General features: G+C 48.9%; 1 protein-coding gene across 1 annotated transcript in view; it reads left to right on the top strand.

The window, feature by feature from the left end:
- The first annotated feature begins 3,846 nt into the window (after positions 1-3,846).
- Positions 3,847-17,765, top strand: part of LOC134205952 (uncharacterized) — a 58,036-nt gene continuing 44,117 nt past the window's right edge. The window contains exons 1-4 of the mRNA XM_062681654.1: positions 3,847-4,056; positions 15,734-15,875; positions 15,974-16,225; positions 16,292-16,353. Of these exons, the coding sequence (XP_062537638.1) occupies positions 3,857-4,056; positions 15,734-15,875; positions 15,974-16,225; positions 16,292-16,353 (656 nt within the window). The 5' untranslated portion in view covers positions 3,847-3,856. The remainder of the gene's footprint in view (positions 4,057-15,733; positions 15,876-15,973; positions 16,226-16,291; positions 16,354-17,765) is intronic.

Raw genomic sequence — 17,765 nt, 5'->3', positions numbered from 1 at the left:
GCGTTTTGTGATTTTCCAAACCACAATCCATTTGTCAGCGGTCTTCGAGACGCGCTTTAAGATTTGCCAAATCATAATCCATCATCCTCCAGCAAGTTCCTCCGGGAAGTTCCTCCGGGAATTCCTCCGGAAGTTCCTCCGGGAATTCCTCCGGAAGTTCCTCCGGGAATTCCTCCGGAAGTTCCTCCGGGAATTCCTCCGGAAGTTCCTCCGGAAGTTCCTCCGGGAATTCCTCCGGAAGTTCCTCCGGAAGTTCCTCCGGAAGTTCCTCCGGAAGTTCCTCCGGAAGTTCCTCCGGAAGTTCCTCCGGAAGTTCCTCCGGAAGTTCCTCCGAAGTTCCTCCGGAAGTTCCTCCGGAAGTACCTCCGGAAGTTCCTCCGGAAGTTCCTCCGGAAGTTCCTCCGGAATTTCCTCCGGAAGTTCCTCCGGAAGTTCCTCCGGAAGTTCCTCCGGAAGTTCCTCCGGAAGTTCTTATGGAAATTCCTCCTGAAGTTCCTTTGGAAGTTCCACCGAAAGTTCCTCCGGAAGTTCATCCGAAGTTCCTCCGGAAGTTCCTCCGAAGTTCCTCCGGAAGTTCCTCCGGAAGTTCCTCCGGAAGTTCCTCCGAAGTTCCTCCGGAAGTTCGACCGGAAGTTCCGCCGGAAGTTCCTCCGGAAGTTCCTCCGGAAGTTCCTCCGGAAGGTCCTCCGGAAGTTCCTCCGGAAGTTCCGCTGGAAGGGCCTCCGGGAGTTCCTCCGGAAGTTCCTCCGGAAGTTCCTCCGAAGTTCCTACGGAAATTACTCCGGAAGTCACTCCGGAAGTCCCTCCGGAAGTTCCTCCGGAAGCTCCTCCGGAAGTTCCTCCGGAAGTTCCTCCGGAAGTTCCTCCGAAGTTCCTCCGGAAGTTCCTCCGGAAGTTCCTCCGGAAGTTCCTCCGAAGTTCCTCCGGAAGTTCCTCCGGAAGTTCCTCCGGAAGTTCCTCCGGAAGTTCCTCCGGAAGTTCCTCCGGAAGTTCCTCGGAAGTTCCTCCGGAAGTTCCTCCGGAAGTTCCTCCGGAGTTCCTCCGGAAGTTCCTCCGGAAGTTCCTCCGGAAGTTCCTCCGGAAGTTCCTCCGGAAGTTCCTCCGGAAGTTCCTCCGGAAGTTCCTCGGAAGTTCCTCCGAAGTTCCTCCGGAAGTTCCTCCGGAAGTTCCTCGGAAGTTCCTCCGGAAGTTCCTCCGGAAGTTCCTCCGGAAGTTCCTCCGGAAGTTCCTCCGGAAGTTCCTCCGAAGTTCCTCCGGAAGTTCCTCCGGAAGTTCCTCCGGAAGTTCCTCCGGAAGTTCCTCCGGAAGTTCCTCCGGAAGTTCCTCCGGAAGTTCCTCCGGAAGTTCCTCCGAAGTTCCTCCGGAAGTTCCTCCGGAAGTTCCTCGGAAGTTCCTCCGGAAGTTCCTCCGGAAGTTCCTCCGAAGTTCCTCCGGAAGTTCCTCCGGAAGTTCCTCGGAAGTTCCTCCGAAGTTCCTCCGGAAGTTCCTCCGGAAGTTCCTCCGGAAGTTCCTCCGGAAGTTCCTCCGGAAGTTCCGAAGTTCCTCGGAAGTTCCTCCGGAAGTTCCTCCGGAAGTTCCTCCGGAAGTTCCTCCGGAAGTTCCTCCGGAAGTTCCTCCGGAAGTTCCTCCGGAAGTTCCTCCGGAAGTTCCTCCGGAAGTTCCTCCGGAAGTTCCTCCGGAAGTTCCTCCGGGAATTCCTCCGGAAGTTCCTCCGGGAATTCCTCCGGAAGTTCCTCCGGGAATTCCTCCGGAAGTTCCTCCGGGAATTCCACCGGAATTTCCTCCGGGAATTCCTCCGGAAGTTCCTCCGGAAATTCCGCCGGAAGTTCCTTCGGAAATTCCGCCGGAAGTTCCTCCGGGAATTCCTCCGGAAGTTCCTCCGGGAACTCCGCCGAAAGTTCCTCCGGGAATTTCGCCGGAAGTTCCTCCGGGAATTCCTCCGGAAGTTCCTCCGGAAATTTTTCCCGGGATTCCCCTTGAAGTTCCTCCGGGAATACTCCCAGAAGTTCCTCCGTGAATTCTTCCGGAAGTTGCTCCACGAATTCTTCCGGAAGTTCCTCAGGGAATTCCTCCGGAAGTTGCTCCGTGAATTTTTCCCGAAGTTTGTCACGAATTCTTCTGGAATTTTTCACACAATTTCCTTTGGAATGTTCTCCACAATTTCCTGTGAAAATTCCTTTAAAACTTCCTTCAGATGTGCTCTGGAAGTTCCTCCATGAATTCCTCCGGAAATTGTTTCAGGAAAGTTTCTTCAAGAATACTTCCGTAAGTTTGTTCAGAAATTCCCTGGGAAGACCTCGAGTAGTTTTTCTGAAATTCTCCCTCGTTTTATTAGTTAGTACATAATTAGTTAGTTTCTTCAGAAATTTAATCCAAAACAGTTTATAATTTACTTCGCAAACTCTACAGAAAGCACCCTGTGAACTCTTCAGTTATTCCTTCTGAATTCCTTCCGAAACTTACATGGAATTCCTCTAAACCCACATCCCGAGAATTCTTCCGGAAAATCCTCCACGAATTCTTTCAGAAATTCTTTTGGTATTTCCGTTTCTCTAGAAAATCTCACGAACATTTCTCCGGGAACTCTAACCGTATTGACGATTGTCGAATTTCTGGTTGGATTTGGAATGCTTCACTAACCTTTTTATTTGCTTTTTAGCGCAGTTTGTTAAACTGATCGGCCGATTCCTGAAAATATGGCCTGACGCCTGGTTCCTGCTGTACATTTGGCATTAACGACTGCTAACAGAGCGACATATTCTGTAAGCCCAGGTAAAGGAGTAGGTATCAGAAAACTATCCGTTTCACCGTTATTTGTATTAACTTGGTCTGGAACAAATCCCTTGTGCTTTGGAAAAAAGTCCAACCTGTCTGAAAAGAGAAGCATTTGTTTAACTTTTATCCTTCGTCCTTCGGGACGATTAAAAAGGCGATAGTGCATTTGGGTTGGGACGTGACCTTGAAAGCATCGGTCAAAATTGACAGTTGATTGGCAATTGACTTTGCTGAATACTCGCAGAGAAACTTAAATTATTTGCCAGAAACAAAAAAAACGCTAAATTTTGGTCGTAAATAATTAATATCTCCTCTCTACATATCACATATTTTGAATGCAAATTGGTGTATTTTCCCCATTATTGGCAAATTAAGTCACACCGTGCTCCTCAGTAGCTCCATTCAATGAAAAAACAAAACTCAAAAGTCGTAACCAGGCAACCAAACCAAACACACGACACAACCAGGCAGGATACATTGGATTTGATGAATCCTGGCAAGCAAACATAGTAGTAGGTACGGTGCCTGCCTCAATATCGCCGCCGTTGAATGCTTTATGGAAAATAATAACACGCTATTGTAGTAAACGAATCCCCGCTTTTTTCCGCCCTCTGTCCGCTGTGCAACATTGAATCATTCAAGGTTGATATCAGGGAGTTCGGCGGAGGGTGCCGCCGTGTGGGCAGGGTGGCTGTTGGCCAGCTGGAAAAGTCAAACGTATCCCATCGAAAAGGTGCCGTATTTGTTCGGCTTCGGCGTCGTCGGCCGGGGCTTCGTTCGGTCGCGTTCGCGGGGGTGGCTCCGGTCGGGCAAGGGATTATTAGCTGCAATTCGAACCTTCCATCGCAGTAGGCATCGAGCGTTTGTTTTGCTGTGTTCGTGGCTAACTGGGATCCTCCGAACCGTCCGCCAAACTGGGGAACTGCATCGAGAGCGTCGCTGTGATTCAGTCCAAATTCGCCAAGTGAGTCGGTTTGCGTGTGCGGTCAAGTGCATGCGGCCGGAAGTTTTTAATTAACGATTGTTTGTTACGTTTTGTCGGAAATTGCCGTGTGTGTGGCGTTTTTACAGGCCTGGGCAGATGACACCGGTGCTGTATTATTTGCCTCCTTCGCCGCCGTGTCGAGCCGTCATGCTGCTGGCGCGGATGATCGGCGTGGACCTCGATTACAAGGTGCTGAACGTCATGGAAGGTGAGCAGCTGAAGCCGGAGTTTGTGGAGTTGAATCCCCAGCACACGGTTCCAACCTTGGACGACCATGGGCTGGTACTGTGGGAAAGGTAAGACTCCAAGGATTTTATTTTTCGGTCATCATTTACGTGTATCGATTTTGTTCGCGGTAATCAAATGGAGTGACCTGACCAGCAATCACCCTTTCCGTCTTGTGCTTTGTCATATGGATGGGAATCAAATGGCTTATTCGAAGTCATCAAAAGCACGCGAGAATGTGTCATTTTGGTAGCAACTGTCTTTTTCCACCGTCAGTGTGATGATAAGTTGTAAGGACATGAGACACGGAATGGAATCGTTTTTGAATTTTTGATTTATTGAATCCTCCTGGACTACATAATCATCATCAACCAAGGCCCGCAGAAGGTATTTTCAAATGAAGGTAATAGGAGCGAACAAAGCCGGAGTTATGCGCCTTGATCATATTTTCATGGAATCACCACAGGCGTACGAACTATGATTGACATTTACTATTTTATGGGGTATGGGGAATGAATCTAATTAATTATGCAGGTATTTACTTACAACTATGATTGTTAAAATTCCTGGATGGAAAAGGATTGTGGATTCAAGAAGTCGAGCTTGTGTCGATGATTATCAGCGTGCTTATGGCCTTTCTAGAAGGTGCGGATTCCTGTTGAATATTGCTTCGCATTTTTGTTTACGCCGAAAATGAACTTTTGATAGGAGACCTACAGGGCTGACTTTCGCCTACCAATCGACTCAGCTCGACGAATTGAGGTGATGTCTGTGTGTGCGTTTATGCGGGGAAGGGTCATTTGGCCTAAACCCATTCGGCCAAAGCCATTTGGCCGAATGCGACTAGGCCGAATAAACCATTAGGCCGAAACCCATCTGTCCGAAAGTATTTTCGCCGAAAGGGTCATCCGGCCGAATAGGTCATTCATCCGAAAGGCTCATTTGGCCGAATAGGACATTTGGCTCGGAAGCCTCCTTTCAAGAGGCTCGGAAGCCTCCTTTCAAGAGGCTCGGAAGCCTCCTTTCAAGAGGCTCGGAAGCCTCCTTTCAAGAGGCTCGGAAGCCTCCTTTCAAGAGGCTCGGAAGCCTCCTTTCAAGAGGCTCAGAAGCCTCCTTTCAAGAGGCTCAGAAGCCTCCTTTCAAGAGGCTCAGGAAGCCTCCTTTCAAGAGAGCTCAGGCCTCCTTTCAAGAGGCTCGTAAGCCTCCTTTCAAGAGGCTCAAGCCTCCTTTCAAGAGGCTCAGAATCCTCCTTTCAAGAGGCCTGGAATCCTCCTTTCAAGAGGCTCAGAAGCCTCCTTTCAAGAGGCTCAGAAGCCTCCTTTCAAGAGGCTCAGAAGCCTCCTTTCAAGAGGCTCAGGAAGCCTCCTTTCAAGAGGCTCAGAAGCCTCCTTTCAAGAGCTCAGAAGCCTCCTTTCAAGAAGGCTCAGAGCCTCCTTTCAAGAGGCTCAGAAGCCTCCTTTCAAGAGGCCAGGAAGCCTCCTTTCAAGAGGCTCAGAGCCTCCTTTCAAGAGAGGCTCAGAAGCCTCCTTTCAAGAGGCCTGGAAGCCTCCTTTCAAGAGGCTCAGAAGCCTCCTTTCAAGAGGCCTGGAAGCCTCCCTTTCAAGAGGCTCAGAGCCTCCTTTCAAGAGGCTCAGGAAGCCTCCTTTCAAGAGGCTCAGGAAGCCTCCTTTCAAGAGGCTCAAGCCTCCTTTCCAAGAAGGCTCAGAAGCCTCCTTTCAAGAGCTCAAGCCTCCTTTCAAGAGGCTCAGAAGCCTCCTTTCCAAGAAAGCTCAGGAAGCCTCCTTTCAAGAGCTCAGAAGCCTCCTTTCAAGAGGCTCAGAAGCCTCCTTTCAAGAGGCTCAGAGCCTCCTTTCAAGAGGCTCAGAGCCTCCTTCAAGAGGCTCAAGCCTCCTTTCAAGAGGCTCGGAAGCCTCCTTTCAAGAGGCCCGAGCCTCCTTTCAAGAGGCTCAGAAGCCTCCTTTCAAGAGGCTCAAGCCTCCTTTCAAGAGGCCCAGCCTCCTTCAAGAGGCTCAGAGCCTCCTTTCAAGAGGCTCAGGGCCTCCTTTCAAGAGGCTCAGAAGCCTCCTTTCAAGAGGCTCAGAGCCTCCTTCCAAGAGGCTCAAGCCTCCTTTCAAGAGGCTCAGGAAGCCTCCTTTCAAGAGGCTCAGAAGCCTCCTTCAAGAGGCCTGGAAGCCTCCTTTCAAGAGGCTTGGAAGCCTCCTTTCAAGAGGCCTGGAAGCCTCCTTTCAAGAGGCTCAGAAGCCTCCTTTCAAGAGGCCTGGAAGCCTCCTTTCAAGAGGCTCTGAAGCCTCCTTCAAGAGGCTCTGGAAGCCTCCTTTCAAGAGGCTCAGGGAAGCCTCCTTCCAAGAGGCTCCAGGAAGCCTCCTTTCAAGAGGCTCAGGAAGCCTCCTTTCAAGAGGCTCAAGCCTCCTTCAAGAGGCTCAGAGCCTCCTTTCAGAGGCTCCAGGAAGCCTCCTTTCAAGAGGCTCAGGCCTCCTTTCAAGAGGCTCAGAGCCTCCTTCAAGAGGCTCAGGAAGCCTCCCTTCAAGAGGCTCAGAGCCTCCTTCAAGAGGCTCAGGCCTCCTTTCAAGAGGCTCAGAGCCTCCTTTCAAGAGGCTCAGGAAGCCTCCTTTCAAGAGGCTCAGAAGCCTCCTTTCAAGAGGCTCAGCCTCCTTTCAAGAGGCCTCGAAGCCTCCTTTCAAGAGGCCTCGGAAGCCTCCTTTCAAGAGGCTCAGGAAGCCTCCTTTCAAGAGGCTCAGAGGCCTCCTTTCAAGAGGCTCAGAGCCTCCTTCAAGAGGCTCAAGCCTCCTTTCAAGAGGCTCGGAAGCCTCCTTTCAAGAGGCTCGGAAGCCTCCTTTCAAGAGGCCTGGAAGCCTCCTTTCAAGAGGCTCGGAAGCCTCCTTTCAAGAGGCTCAGCCTCCTTCAAGAGGCCTGGAAGCCTCCTTTCAAGAGGCTCAGAGCCTCCTTCAAGAGGCCTGGAAGCCTCCTTTCAAGAGGCCCAGAGCCTCCTTTCAAGAGGCCTGGAAGCCTCCTTCAAGAGGCTCAGCCTCCTTTCAAGAGGCCTGGAAGCCTCCTTTCAAGAGGCTCGAAGCCTCCTTTCAAGAGGCCTCAAGCCTCCTTTCAAGAGGCTCCGAAGCCTCCTTTCAAGAGGCTCAGAGCCTCCTTTCAAGAGGCTCAGAAGCCTCCTTTCAAGAGGCTCAGCCTCCTTTCAAGAGGCTCAGAAGCCTCCTTTCAAGAGGCTCAGGCCTCCTTTCAAGAGGCCTGGAAGCCTCCTTTCAAGAGGCCTGGAAGCCTCCTTCAAGAGGCTCGAAGCCTCCTTTCAAGAGGCTCAGAAGCCTCCTTTCAAGAGAGCTCAGAAGCCTCCTTTCAAGAGGCTCAGCTCAGGCCTCCTTTCCAAGAGCTGGAAGCCTCCTTTCAAGAGGCTCAGGAAGCCTCCTTTCAAGAGGCTCAGAGCCTCCTTTCAAGAGGCTCGGAAGCCTCCTTTCAAGAGAGGCTCAGGAAGCCTCCTTCAAGAGGCTCGGAAGCCTCCTTTCAAGAGGCCTGGAAGCCTCCTTTCAAGAGGCTCAGAAGCCTCCTTTCAAGAGGCTCAGGAAGCCTCCTTTCAAGAGGCTGGAAGCCTCCCTTCAAGAGGCTCAGGCCTCCTTTCAAGAGGCCTGGAAGCCTCCTTTCAAGAGGCCTGGAAGCCTCCTTTCAAGAGGCTCGGAAGCCTCCTTTCAAGAGGCTGGAAGCCTCCTTTCAAGAGGCCTCAAGCCTCCTTTCAAGAGGCTCAGGCCTCCTTCAAGAGGCTCCAGGAAGCCTCCTTTCAAGAGGCTCAGAAGCCTCCTTTCAAGAGGCCTCAGAAGCCTCCTTTCAAGAGGCTCAGGAAGCCTCCTTTCAAGAGGCCCCAGCCTCCTTCAAGAGGCTCAGAAGCCTCCTTTCAAGAGCTCAGAAGCCTCTCCTTTCAAGAGGCTCAGAAGCCTCCTTTCCAAGAGGCTCAAGAGCCTCCTTTCAAAAGGCTCAAGCCTCCCTTTCAAGGCTCAGAAGCCTCCTTTCAAGAGCTCAGAAGCCTCCTTTCAAGAGGCTCAGGAAGCCTCCTTTCAAGAGGCTCAAGCCTCCTTCAAGAGGCTCAGGAAGCCTCCTTTCAAGAGGCTCAGAAGCCTCCTTTCAAGAGGCTCAGGCCTCCTTTCAAGAGGCTCAAGCCTCCTTTCAAGAGGCTCGGAAGCCTCCTTTCAAGAGGCTCAGGCCTCCCTTTCAAGAGGCTCAGAAGCCTCCTTTCAAGAGGCTCAGGAAGCCTCCTTTCAAGAGGCTCAGAGCCTCCTTTCAAGAGGCTCAGAGCCTCCTTTCAAGAGGCTCGGAAGCCTCCTTTCAAGAGGCTCAGAAGCCTCCTTTCAAGAGGCCTGGAAGCCTCCTTCAAGAGGCTCCAGCCTCCTTTCAAGAGGCCTCAGCCTCCTTTCAAGAGGCTGGAAGCCTCCTTTCAAGAGGCTCAGGAAGCCTCCTTTCAAGAGGCTCAGGCCTCCTTTCAAGAGGCTCAGGAAGCCTCCTTTCAAGAGGCTCAGAGCCTCCTTTCAAGAGGCTCAGAGCCTCCTTTCAAGAGGCTCAGAAGCCTCCTTTCAAGAGCTCGAAGCCTCCTTTCAAGAGGCTCAGAAGCCTCCTTTCAAGAGGCTCCAGGAAGCCTCCTTTCAAGAGGCTCAGGCCTCCTTTCAAGAGGCTCGAAGCCTCCTTTCAAGAGGCCTGGAAGCCTCCTTTCAAGAGGCTCAGAGCCTCCTTTCAAGAGGCTCAGAGCCTCCCTTTCAAGAGGCTCAGGAAGCCTCCTTTCAAGAGGCTCAGAAGCCTCCTTTCAAGAGGCCTGGAAGCCTCCTTTCAAGAGGCTCAGAAGCCTCCTTTCAAGAGGCTCCAGCCTCCTTTCAAGAGCTCAGAAGCCTCCTTTCAAGAGGCTCAGAAGCCTCCTTTCAAGAGGCTCAGGAAGCCTCCTTTCAAGAGGCTCAGCCTCCTTTCAAGAGGCTCAAGCCTCCTTTCAAGAGGCCTGGAAGCCTCCTTTCAAGAGGCCTGGAAGCCTCCTTTCAAGAGGCCTGGAAGCCTCCTTTCAAGAGGCTCAGAAGCCTTCTTTCAAGAGGCTCAAGCCTCCTTTCAAGAGGCCTGGAAGCCTCCTTTCAAGAGGCCCAGCCTCCATCCAAGAGGCCTGGAAGCCTCCTTTCATGAGGCTCAAGCCTTCTTTCAAGAGGCTCAGAAGCCTCCTTTCAAGAGGCTCAGAAGCCTCCTTTCAAGAGGCCTGGAAGCCTCCTTTCAAGAGCTCAGAAGCCTCCTTTCAAGAGGCCTGGAAGCCTCCTTTCAAGAGGCTGGAAGCCTCCTTCAAGAGGCTCAGGAAGCCTCCTTTCAAGAGGCTCGGAAGCCTCCTTTCAAGAGGCTCAGAAGCCTCCCTTTCAAGAGGCTCAGAGCCTCCTTTCAAGAGCTCAGAAGCCTCCTTTCAAGAAGGCTCAGAAGCCTCCTTTCAAGAGGCTCAGAAGCCTCCTTTCAAGAGGCTCAGAAGCCTCCTTTCAAGCTCAGAGCCTCCTTTCAAGAGGCTCAGAAGCCTCCTTTCAAGAGGCCTGGAAGCCTCCTTTCAAGAGGCCTGGAAGCCTCCTTTCAAGAGGCCTGAGCCTCCTTTCAAGAGGCTGGGAAAGCCTCCTTTCAAGAGGCTGGAAGCCTCCTTTCAAGAGGCCTGGAAGCCTCCCTTTCAAGAGGCCCTCCTTTTCCTTGAGAGCTGGGGCCTCCTTTCCAGAGAGCTCGAGAGCCTCCTTTCAAGAGGCTGGGAAAGCCTCCTTTCAAGAGGCTGGGAAAGCCTCCTTTCAAGAGGCTGGGAAAGCCTCCTTTCAAGAGGCTAGGAAAGCCTCCTTTCAAGAGGCTCAGAAGCCTCCTTTCAAGAGGCTCCTGGAAAGCCTCCTTTCAAGAGGCTCAGAAAGCCTCCTTTCAAGAGAGCTCAGAAGCCTCCTTTCAAGAGGCCTGGAGGAAAGCCTCCTTTCAAGAAGGCTCAGAAGGCCTCCTTTCAAGAGGCTCGAGAAAGCCTCCTTTCAAGAGGCTCAGAAGCCTCCTTTCAAGGCCTGCCTCCTTTCAAGAGGCTCAGGAAAGCCTCCTTTCAAGAGCTCAGGAAAGCCTCCTTTCAAGAGGCTCAAGCCTCCTTTCAAGAGGCCTCAAGCCTCCTTTCAAGAGGCCTGGAAGCCTCCTTTCAAGAGGCTCAGCCTCCTTTCAAGAGGCTCAAGCCTCCTTTCAAGAGGCTCAGGAAGCCTCCTTTCAAGAGGCCTGGAAAGCCTCCTTCAAGAGGCTCGGAAAGCCTCCTTTCAAGAGGCCTGGAAGCCTCCTTCAAGAGGCTCCAGGCCTCCTTTCAAGAGGCCTGGAAAGCCTCCTTCAAGAGGCTCGAAGCCTCCTTTCAAGAGGCCTGAAGCCTCCTTTCAAGAGGCCCGGTGCCTCCTTTCAAGAGGCTGGAAAGCATCCTTTCAAGAGGCTTGGAAGCCTCCTTTCAAGAGGCTCAAGCCTCCTTCAAGAGGCTCAAGCCTCCTTTCAAGAGGCTCGGAAGCCTCCTTTCAAGAGGCCTGGAACCTCCCAAGAGGCTCCTCCTTCAAGAGCTCAAGCCTCCTTCAAGAGGCTCAAGCCTCCTTTCAAGAGGCTCAAGCTCCTTTCAAGAGGGCCCGGTGCCTCCTTCAAGAGGCTCAGAAGCCTCCTTTCAAGAGGCTCAAGCCTCCTTTCAAGAGGCCGCCTCCTTTCAAGAGGCTCAGAGCCTCCTTCAAGAGGCTCAGAAGCCTCCTTTCAAGAGGCTCAAGCCTCCTTTCAAGAGGCTCAGTAAGCCTCCTTTCAAGAGGCCTGCAAGCCTCCTTTCAAGAGGCCTGGCAAGCCTCCCTTTCAAGAGGCTCAGTAAGCCTCCTTTCAAGAGGCTCAGTAAGCCTCCTTTCAAGAGGCTCAGTAAGCCTCCTTTCAAGAGGCTCAGTAAGCCTCCTTTCAAGAGGCTCAGTAAGCCTCCTTTCAAGAGGCCTCCAGTAAGCCTCCTTTCAAGAGGCCTGCAAGCCTCCTTTCAAGAGGCTCGGTAAGCCTCCCTTCAAGAGGCTCAGTAAGCCTCCCCTTTCAAGAGGCTCAGTAAGCCTCCTTTCAAGAGGCCTGCAGCAGTAAGCCTCCTTTCAAGAGGCAGTAAGCCTCCTTTCAAGAGGCTCAGTAAGCCTCCTTTCAAGAGGCTCGGCAAGCCTCCTTTCAAGAGGCTCAGTGAAAGCCTCCTTTCAAGAGGGCTCAGTAAGCCTCCTTTCAAGAGGCTCAGTAAGCCTCCTTTCAAGAGGCTCAGTGGCCTCCCTTTCAAGAGGCTCAGTAAGCCTCCTTTCAAGAGGCTCAGTAAGCCTCCTCCCTTTCAAGGGGCTCGGTAAGCCTCCTTTCAAGAGGCTCGGTAAGCCTCCTTTCAAGAGGCTCGGTAAGCCTCCTTTCAAGAGGCTCGGTAAGCCTCCTTTCAAGAGGCTCGGTAAGCCTCCTTTCAAGAGGCTCGGTAAGCCTCCTTTCAAGAGGCTCGGTAAGCCTCCTTTCAAGAGGCTCGGTAAGCCTCCTTTCAAGAGGCTCGGTAAGCCTCCTTTCAAGAGGCTCCGGTAAGCTCCCTTTCAAGAGCTCAGTAAGCCTCCTTTCAAGAGGCTCGGCAAGCCTCCTTTCAAGAGGCTCGGTGAGCCTCCTTTCAAGAGGCTCGGTGAGCCTCCTTTCAAGAGGCTCGGTGAGCCTCCTTTCAAGAGGCTCGGTGAGCCTCCTTTCAAGAGGCGCGGTGAGCCTCCTTTCAAGAGGCTCGGTACGGCGCCTATCGAGAGGTTCGGTAAGCCTCCTTTCAAGAGGCTCGGTAAGCCTCCTTTCAAGAGGCTCGGTAAGCCTCCTTTCAAGAGGCTCGGTAAGCCTCCTTTCAAGAGGCTCGGTAAGCCTCCTTTCAAGAGGCTCGGTAAGCCTCCTTTCAAGAGGCTCGGAAGCCTCCTTTCAAGAGGCCTCAGTAAGCCTCCTTTCAAGAGGCTCAGTAAGCCTCCTTTCAAGAGGCTCAGTAAGCCTCCTTTCAAGAGGCTCAGTAGCCTCCTTTCAAGAGGCTCAGTAAGCCTCCTTTCAAGAGGGCCTGCAAGCCTCCTTCAAGAGGCTCAGTGCCTCCTTTCAAGAGGCTCAGTAAGCCTCCTTTCAAGAGGCTCAGTAAGCCTCCTTTCAAGAGGCTCAGTAAGCCTCCTTTCAAGAGGCTCAGTCAAGCCTCCTTTCAAGAGGCTCAGGCCTCCTTTCAAGAGGCTCAGTAAGCCTCCTTTCAAGAGGCCTCAGTAAGCCTCCCTTCAAGAGGCTCAGTAAGCCTCCTTTCAAGAGGCTCAGTAAGCCTCCTTTCAAGAGGCTCTGCAAGCCTCCTTTCAAGAGGCTCAGTAAGCCTCCTTTCAAGAGGCTCAGTAAGCCTCCTTTCAAGAGGCCTGCAAGCCTCCTTTCAAGAGGCTCAGTAGCCTCCTTTCAAGAGGCTCCGGTGCCTCCTTTCAAGAGGCTCAGTAAGCCTCCTTTCAAGAGCTCAGTAAGCCTCCTTTCAAGAGGCTCGGTAAGCCTCCTTTCAAGAGGCTCGGTAAGCCTCCTTTCAAGAGGGCCTGGTAAGCCTCCTTTCAAGAGGCTCCAGTAAGCCTCCTTTCAAGAGGCCTCAGTAAGCCTCCTTTCAAGAGGGCCTCGGTAAGCCTCCTTCAAGAGGCTCGGTGCCTCCTTTCAAGAGGCTCGGTAAGCCTCCTTTCAAGAGGCTCGGTAAGCCTCCTTTCAAGAGGCTCGGTAAGCCTCCTTTCAAGAGGCTCGGTAAGCCTCCTTTCAAGAGGCTCGGTAAGCCTCCTTTCAAGAGGCTCGGTAAGCCTCCTTTCAAGAGGCTCGGTAAGCCTCCTTTCAAGAGGCTCGGAAAGCCGCCTTTCAAGAGGCTCGGAAGCCTCCTTTCAAGAGGCTCGGAAGCCTCCTTCCAGGTTGAAGGAAAAAAGGTCGAAGGTAAAAAGGTCGAAAGGACAAAGGGTCAAAATGTCGAAGGGTCAAAAGGTTGAAGGGACAAAAGGTCGAAATAAAAAATCTCAGTCAATAGGTCGAAGGACAGATGGTTGAAGGTCGAATGGTCGAAAGGACAAAAGGTCGAAAGGACAAAAGGTCGATAGGACAAAAGGTCTTAGGACAAAAGGTCGAGGGGTCTAAAGGTGGAAGATCAAATGGTCGAAAGGACAAACGGTCGAAACAAAAATTCTGAGTCACTAGGCCAAAGGTCAAAAGTTCGAAAGACAAAAGGTCGAAGGTCAAAAGGTCGAAAGGACAAAAGGTTGAAGGGTCGAAAGGTCGAGGAAGCCTCCTTTCAAGAGGCTTGGAAGCTTTCTTTCAAGAGGCTAGGCAGCCGGGAGCGTTTAAAAATACATGTTGTATATTATAATTCAAACAATAAACTTCAAAAAAATGTATGAACTTTCTCGACTACCCGTGTTGGGTGACTTGCGTCAGGACTGTAGCTTTTTGTAGTTCATCACAGGTGATTGCCTACTTTCGGGATATTTTTCACCCAGAATGTAAATGTTTATTAGAGCTCTTCATGTTTTCAAAAAGTTTAAAAAATTCAACCAGTCAGCCAAAAATCACAATTTTTATGCTAAAATAAGTCTCCTGTCAAATTTTCAGCTAATTCGGATAAAATTTCGAGGTGCCTCAAGTCGATTTAGTGTTTTTGGGCTATTTTGAATTTTGGAAAAAATCTAACAAGAGATATAAACGTCGAAAACTATCGCAACATCCTCTATATGGAAGCTTTTGGTGTGCTCTACAAGTCCTGTAAACATTGCCGTTCGTTTCGTTCACGTTTTGTCCATGTTAAAGTGATTTTCAAGCTTTTAAGTGCATTAAAATACTGTTTCCCCCAAAAGTCGTTGTTCTACAAAATTCTTGAGTCTATGACAAATGATTGTTAATTTATTATATTATTATTCCTCTTTTTTCCCTGGAAATTTGAGTAATATAATTGCCCACGTGCGATTTACCGTTAAATTCTTAAAAATCAGAAGCTGAACATTTGTCATAAATTTGCACGCTGAGATTTCTTCAAACAAGTTGTTCAAACAAAGAAGCTTCGATTTCACTTGTTACTACAATGCACTCAATGTTAAAAGCATGCAGACATATGATGAATTTAACAAAATTTGAAGTCGTTTATTGTAAGCATCAAATATCATATGATTTAATTTATGTTTTGTTCAAATAACTTGTCTGAAAAAATCCTAACGTGCAAATTTATTACAAATGTTCAGCTTCTGATTTTTAAGAATTTAACGGTAAGTCGCACATGGGCAATTATATTACTCAAATCAGGGAAGAAAGAGGAATAATAATATAATAAATTAACAATCATTTGTCATAAACTCAAGAATTTTGTAGAACAACGACTTTTGGAGGAAACAGTATTTTAATGCACTTAAAAGCTTGAAAATCACTTTAACATGGACAAAACGTGAACGAAACGAACGGCAATGTTCACAGAACTTGTAGAGCACACCAAAAGCTTCCATATAGAGATTGTTGCGATAGTTTTCGACGTTTATATCTCTTGTTAGATTTTTTCCAAAATTGAAAATAGCCCAAAAACACTAAATCGACTTGAGGCACCTCGAAATTTTATCCGAATTAGCTGAAAATTTGACAGGAGACTTATTTTAGCATAAGAATTGTGATGCTGGGCTGACCGATTGAATTTTTGATACTTTTTGAAAACATGAAGAGGTCTAATGTTTATTGATGTTTCCTTATTTGTTTCACGAAATATTCGTATTTAAAAACTATTGCTGAAAACATGTGAACTATTTAGCGATGAACTTGAAGTCTCAGCGTGTGTTACAATTGCAATTTCACCATGTGAGGTAGCTTTCAGAAGGTTTTTTTTTGCTACGAATCAATCCAATCACTATTTCGATGAAGTTAGATGCTCGACGTATTATTCACGACCCCATTAGTACAATGAATTTGGGAATAAAAAGTGTTGCTAGTAATCCTATTTGACGTTATATACTCCACTGAAACAAAAATAGAATTTTATCGGAGTGAAATCGTGGTATATACATATATAGATTTACGGGGTGACATGAAAACAATTGGTTGCCTCGAGTGGGGAAGGAAACTGCCAGGAATGTCCTTTCAGAAATATTTGATTCCTGTTACATCACCAACCACTTGAACTAATTCGTTTATGTTTGTTTCCCGAAAATCCGTATTATCGCAAACAAACTTCCATTCCATGCCGGTTCGCTGTTTCCGTAACCCAACATTGTAATAAAAGTGAAACCAAAACAGTGTGGAAAGAAGGGCAAAACAAAACACTTAAACTCCCGACGCGCTTGGTTTACAAATTACGCTGATTATCACCCTACACGAGGTTATCGTCTTTTCCTTTTTCTTTCAAACCACGCGTATCAACAGTGCCCTAGACCTAGGCTGGGAATTATTCCCTACGGGGGCAAAGCGGCAGTTCACGTGACTAACGAGCTCATTGGAGAATGTAGTAATCCAAAACAAAACACGGCTGCTTTACAAGTGGATGTACATAAAACCAACGTCGCCTTCATTTGCGTGTCCAACAAGTTCCAATACATCAAATCCACGCTCAATTCACGTGACATCGATCAACAATTTCGCGACAATACCTTTGTTTTATGTTTATTTTAAATCATTCTGTTCATCGATCACAACGCCATCATCGATCTAAACCCTTTGTGTTTCATACATAGCTGAGTTAACGTTCCGTATTGCTTTATGTGTCTTACATGCTGTTACCCCACCCATCCGCAGCCGCGTCATTCTTTCCTACCTGGTCTCGGCATACGGCAAGGACGAAAGCCTCTATCCGAAAGATTTCCGCTCGCGTGCCGTAGTGGACCAGCGGCTGCACTTTGACCTGGGCACCCTCTACCAGCGCGTCGTGGACTACTATGTGAGTCGTTTTCCACGTCATTTCATTTATTTTTCCTTCATTAGATTTCTCCGCCTACGATTGGATAATATCTGTCTACCTTCGTGTTGCTTTCGCAGTTCCCCACCATCATGATGGGCGCCCACCTGGACCAGACCAAGAAGGCCAAACTGGCGGAGGCGCTGGGGTGGTTCGACTCGATGCTCAAACAGTACCAATGGGCGGCGGCGAACCATTTCACGATAGCGGATTTGACGCTGTGCGTGACCGTTTCCCAGATAGAGGCGTTCGAGTTCGACCTGCACCCGTATCCGCGGGTGCGAGCGTGGATGGCCAAGTGCAAGGAGGAGCTGGAGCCACACGGTTATAAGGTGCGGGTCGGGCGGGTGCTATGCCGGGGAAGCAATTATGAATGGATTTCCAATTGTGTTTTGCAGGACATCAATCAAACTGGTGCGGAGACGCTGGCAGGGCTGTTCAGGGCCAAACTCAAGCAATAGTATTCCCACAATGGTGAGGTGGAGGGGCAACAACAACAACCGGACCAACAACCGACGAATAACGAAGGTGTCAAACGAATGTGTTGGTAGGACAGAGGCATTCTATCGACGATAACGAAACGAGCGTTTTTAGCAGCTTAGATATAATATGTAGACCAATAGAGCAAACCATATCAATAGTCACAAAAGGTATGAACCGATCGTCATTCAGTTGTATTTCAATTTTTGATATTTTCACTTAGATTATCATGTGTTTGGAACCTCGCTGTGAAACTAATAAAATGATCATCAATGTTAAAGAAAAATGACAATTATGTGTCTTTTCCTCATAATATTTAGAAACTCACTGTAAAGGATGTACTTTTTATAGATGCCAGTCGAGTGTTTGTCCGGCTGGACACTTTGCAATTTCGCATTGTGTCAATTTACTTTGCCAAACCCAACAAATTGCAATTTACTTCTTCTTCTTCTTCTTCAAATAAGGATTTTTGCGTATTAACAACTCTCAACTTCGTGTTCTAAATGAACTTAAACAGTAATTAGTTGAAAGCTCTCCACCTGACCGAGAATCATACCCGTCACCTTAGGTTTTGTAATGCCGTGTCTCTACCGGCTAGGCTACCTTAATTGCAATCAACAAAAGAAATTACTCTATTATTGATAGCTTTTGAGTTTAATTACATTCGGTTGGAAAATTATGTAGGGCAGGCATTGGCAGTATCGCAATAGCTGAGTAAATCAGAGCTGTTTATTCTATATTTTATTTGAATTCATACTCAGGGTAGCACTTTTATCAGTCACAAGTCGAGTTGTGTTCTCTTGTTTTGATGATAAACAAGAAACATGGAAATATACGTGATAGGAGCATATGTGTAGATAAGACATTGCACAACGTTTTGTTTGAAGAGTATCACAGACGGAACCCAAGGGAGATATTATATTTGTTCAATGCAAATAAACTTGCTCGGCAACAAAATGATATTGAATCTGATATTCAACAGTTGGTTAATTCGTTCTGATATTCTCAGTAATCGCACCAAGCGTTATAATATTGCTCATTTTTCAGTACAGTTTAACAGATTTAATTAATCACAAACCGCATCGGATATCCCACAACTCCATAACTGTGGATCCTACAACAATTGTACACAGGGATTCATATGAAATGATTGCCGTTTACCTTTGGCGAACAAAATATCACAAGTCAGTTAAAAAGCCGCTTGGAGCGGTTTGACTGAACCCCGTTCATGTGATCTTGATGCGATGGGGGGCTTACGCCATTAGCACTGAGATGGTACTTGTCATAATTCCACCCCTTGACGATTAATTTAATTCCATTTGATTCCACCCTTTGATGATAAGGACGCATTCTACGCGCAGCTGGAACGTGAGCTGCCCAAGCCACGACGTC

The sequence above is a fragment of the Armigeres subalbatus genome, chromosome 1, assembly GCF_024139115.2.
Source record: "Armigeres subalbatus isolate Guangzhou_Male chromosome 1, GZ_Asu_2, whole genome shotgun sequence".
Taxonomy (NCBI): domain Eukaryota; kingdom Metazoa; phylum Arthropoda; class Insecta; order Diptera; family Culicidae; genus Armigeres; species Armigeres subalbatus.
The sequence above is the reverse complement of the archived record's forward strand: the minus strand, read 5'-3'. Positions and strand labels throughout refer to the sequence as shown.